Genomic DNA, 3,000 nt, shown 5'->3' on the forward strand with positions numbered 1-3,000 from the left:
ATACTCCAAACAACTATGCTCCAAAACCTTTGAATTGTGGAGTTGAGTAGGCACAGGGTACCTATGAGGTGAAGATCGATAAAAAGATAGGATAAAAAAATTGTTACATGAATGTAGATAGACAAGGGATGTCAATAATATATTTCCAAGAAAATAGTAACTCAAAATTAAAAAGAAAAGAATAAAGCGCATTTTATAAGAGTGCACAAGTGACTATGAAATTTTGTATTCTAAATTCTTGCAAGTACACTTTTCGCGTCTTTTAGAGTCATCTCATCTAAGAGAAACAAATGGCTAAGACAACTTTGAATATCTACGATTCCAAACTTAATATAATGATAAGCTTGATTACCAAAAACAAATCGAAATCTGTCAGAAAATTTTCCATATTCTGGCAATAAAAAAGCTTCTATGGATTTTATTATTAGTTTCCTCAGTCGTTTATCAGAGATAGTCCATGTAGATTGAATTGTGCATGTCTCCTCAAAGTGCAGGTTGAACAGATAGAGCTTATCTTTCATTAACTTCGCTACCACATCAGGTTCCAGTGACTCATTTGTCTCAAGTTTCAAAAAGTCCAACGTCTTATTCCATGACCTTCTTAGATAGAGGATGCAGTTTTCTCCCACCTTTTCTCGAAACCAATGATCGTAGAATTTCAAATCATGCATCTTTTGTGCTATGTAGTTGAGATTATTGATCATAAAAACATAGCCCAATGCGGGGTCAGTGTAGTAGTCTTTAGACTTGGCTTCCAACTCGCTCACTAACAACTCCATCATCCTTCCTATCACCACCAAAAATGAAGAATTTCTGATGCGATGAGATCGCCCAGCCAGCTCATTCGTACTTGTACAAATTCCAAGGATGTAGTTCATTACTTCCTTAGTAATTAGATGAAGCCCTCCGTCGGTAACAGGTGCCGGCACATTATCAGGGTAAATAATATCCCTGAAGCTGTTTACCATAGCCAATCTTTGCTGAACGTCGTCAAGATAAGGTATGAACGACAATTTGTGATACAACAACTGTGAGGTGAACTCCCGTATCAGCTCGCCCAATGACTTCGACATTTTAGGGACGATGTTGGACAGAAGATTCGGCGAATAACTGCCAGTTGTTATGGTGGTATCGACAAAACTCACAAGACCAATCATCAGTTCCTTGAAAACCTTCTCGAAGGAAACATCGGCAGCGACATGTATCCCTGAAAAGAGGTAATCGCAGAGTCTCCTTTCATTGGGAAAAAGTATCTTCCCAGCTGCCTTGCACGTTTTTAACCACTTCTCAAAGTCCTCATTGTTGGGCGTTTCAAATTGCAACCCAAGTGCCCGCAGACATTGTTCTAGAAAATCCCTTCGCCATTTGCTGTAAACGTCGCTCAATTCCTCCTTAAAACCTACATCCATCATCACCTTGAGGGTTTTCTTAAGGCGCCTCATAATTTCCGATGGAAGGGCATCCATCACCAAGTTGATGTCAGGGTCCGGTACTTCTTTGGAGTCACACACGGCTTTAAGGTATTTTTCCACGTAACTACAGACCATGGGAACAAGCATCTGATTCTCCTTCTCGAGATCTTTTATAAAATTCATTAGTTGTTGTTCGATGATAAGACCATAGCCAACGCTTCCATCTTGTGAAGCTGAATTGCTTTGAGTGAGTATATGGTCTTGGAATCTAAGATCTTCATCTTGTGGTGGGGTGTCTACAGTACTATCAACATCAGCATTAGCTTGTTGTGACATCATATCATGACTGGTATTACTAAATCTCCCTGAATCATCAACTTGAATGGCTATTTGATTGTGGACCTCGAGCTGAAGATTCTCCCCTTGTGCGTCGCGCGGATAGTCTCGAAGCTGGAGGAGGGAATAACTGAAACCCCCTCCAACAATGACTAACCACAATTTGATCTTCATCAGTTGTACTGTTAGACCTCCACAGAAGAAATATAGCAGGTCGATCTGGAAACCAAATTGAGTAAGATTTGACAATCCAAGCGACATGATAGCAAAAGCAGCACAAGAGATGAGGCTGTATGCATCCGGTTTACCCTTCACCATGTTATCAAACAAAAAGGAATAAACAGAAGTGACTATTAGAACCAAAAATGCCAAATGAGCTTCCAACCGGAGAGAGGTGGAGCTCGACCTTGCCGGTGCGAATAATACAGCTAAACAAATGATGAAACTGAAAACAACATAAAGAAGCATCTTCCACCAGCTCCAGTAGTTTCCCAGTAAATGGTTGAAAGAGGAACTGAGTGCATAACAGAGCAGTCCAACAACGGATGAAGCAAGACATACAAGTCTCAGTACCTTTGGTTTGTTCAGCCATCTCAGAATTTGGCTGAGCATGACCATCGTATTCTTTATCAACTAAGAGAGCAAGGTTTGCATTCATCCACCCACAACAAACAGAAAACCTCCATTTTTGGATGAGACGAACCCCTCACTGATTAAAAATGTCGCCGAAAGTGAGAGACAGGTTACTTTTTCGGCCTAAAAGAAAACTAAAGAAATAAAAAACGAAAAAGATCTTTTTGACCTACAATGCCAGCTTCATCTTCGGAGAACTCATGCCAAAGTACTTCGGAGAACTAACTCCGGTACTTTAATGAAATCTAGGTTACTTTATTTTTTTGGCACCCAAATTAAAAAAAATCTTAATACCAAATTTGTTCTTTTAATTTTATTCGAATTTGTTCAATTTAGTTCTTTAATTTTTTAAAAATATTTAATTTTGTTTTTTCCGTTAGATTGATATTAACGTCGTATTCGTATAGTACCAAGTATTATGTTATTGTACATGACAATGTATTTTTTTTTTCAATTTAGTTCCCTTAATATAGTTTTGATACAATTTGGCCCTCTCATTTTTTAAAATGAAGTAATTTGGTCCTTTTTTAATATAGTTTTGAGACAAGTCGTCAGGATACAAAACAACATTACAGGTGAAATCGTCCTGTATTCCACCGATTTTTATTTACGACTTTAA

The 3,000-nt window shown here is 38.3% G+C and overlaps 1 protein-coding gene across 1 annotated transcript; it reads right to left on the bottom strand.

Moving 5' to 3' along the window:
- Positions 1-230: 230 nt before the first annotated feature.
- Positions 231-2,415, bottom strand: LOC114195076 (exocyst complex component EXO70B1-like). The gene has a single exon (XM_028085471.1). The coding sequence runs from the start codon at positions 2,364-2,366 to the stop codon at positions 231-233; it is 2,136 nt and encodes a 711-aa protein (XP_027941272.1). The 5' UTR covers positions 2,367-2,415.
- Positions 2,416-3,000: the final 585 nt, after the last annotated feature.

The sequence above is a fragment of the Vigna unguiculata genome, chromosome 8 (assembly GCF_004118075.2).
Source record: "Vigna unguiculata cultivar IT97K-499-35 chromosome 8, ASM411807v1, whole genome shotgun sequence".
Classification (NCBI taxonomy): Eukaryota; Viridiplantae; Streptophyta; class Magnoliopsida; order Fabales; family Fabaceae; genus Vigna; species Vigna unguiculata.

Coding starts and splice junctions, on each gene's coding strand:
- LOC114195076 (XM_028085471.1), bottom strand. CDS start 2,366: ATGGTCATGCTCAGCCAAATTCTGAGATGGCTGAACAAACCAAAGGTA.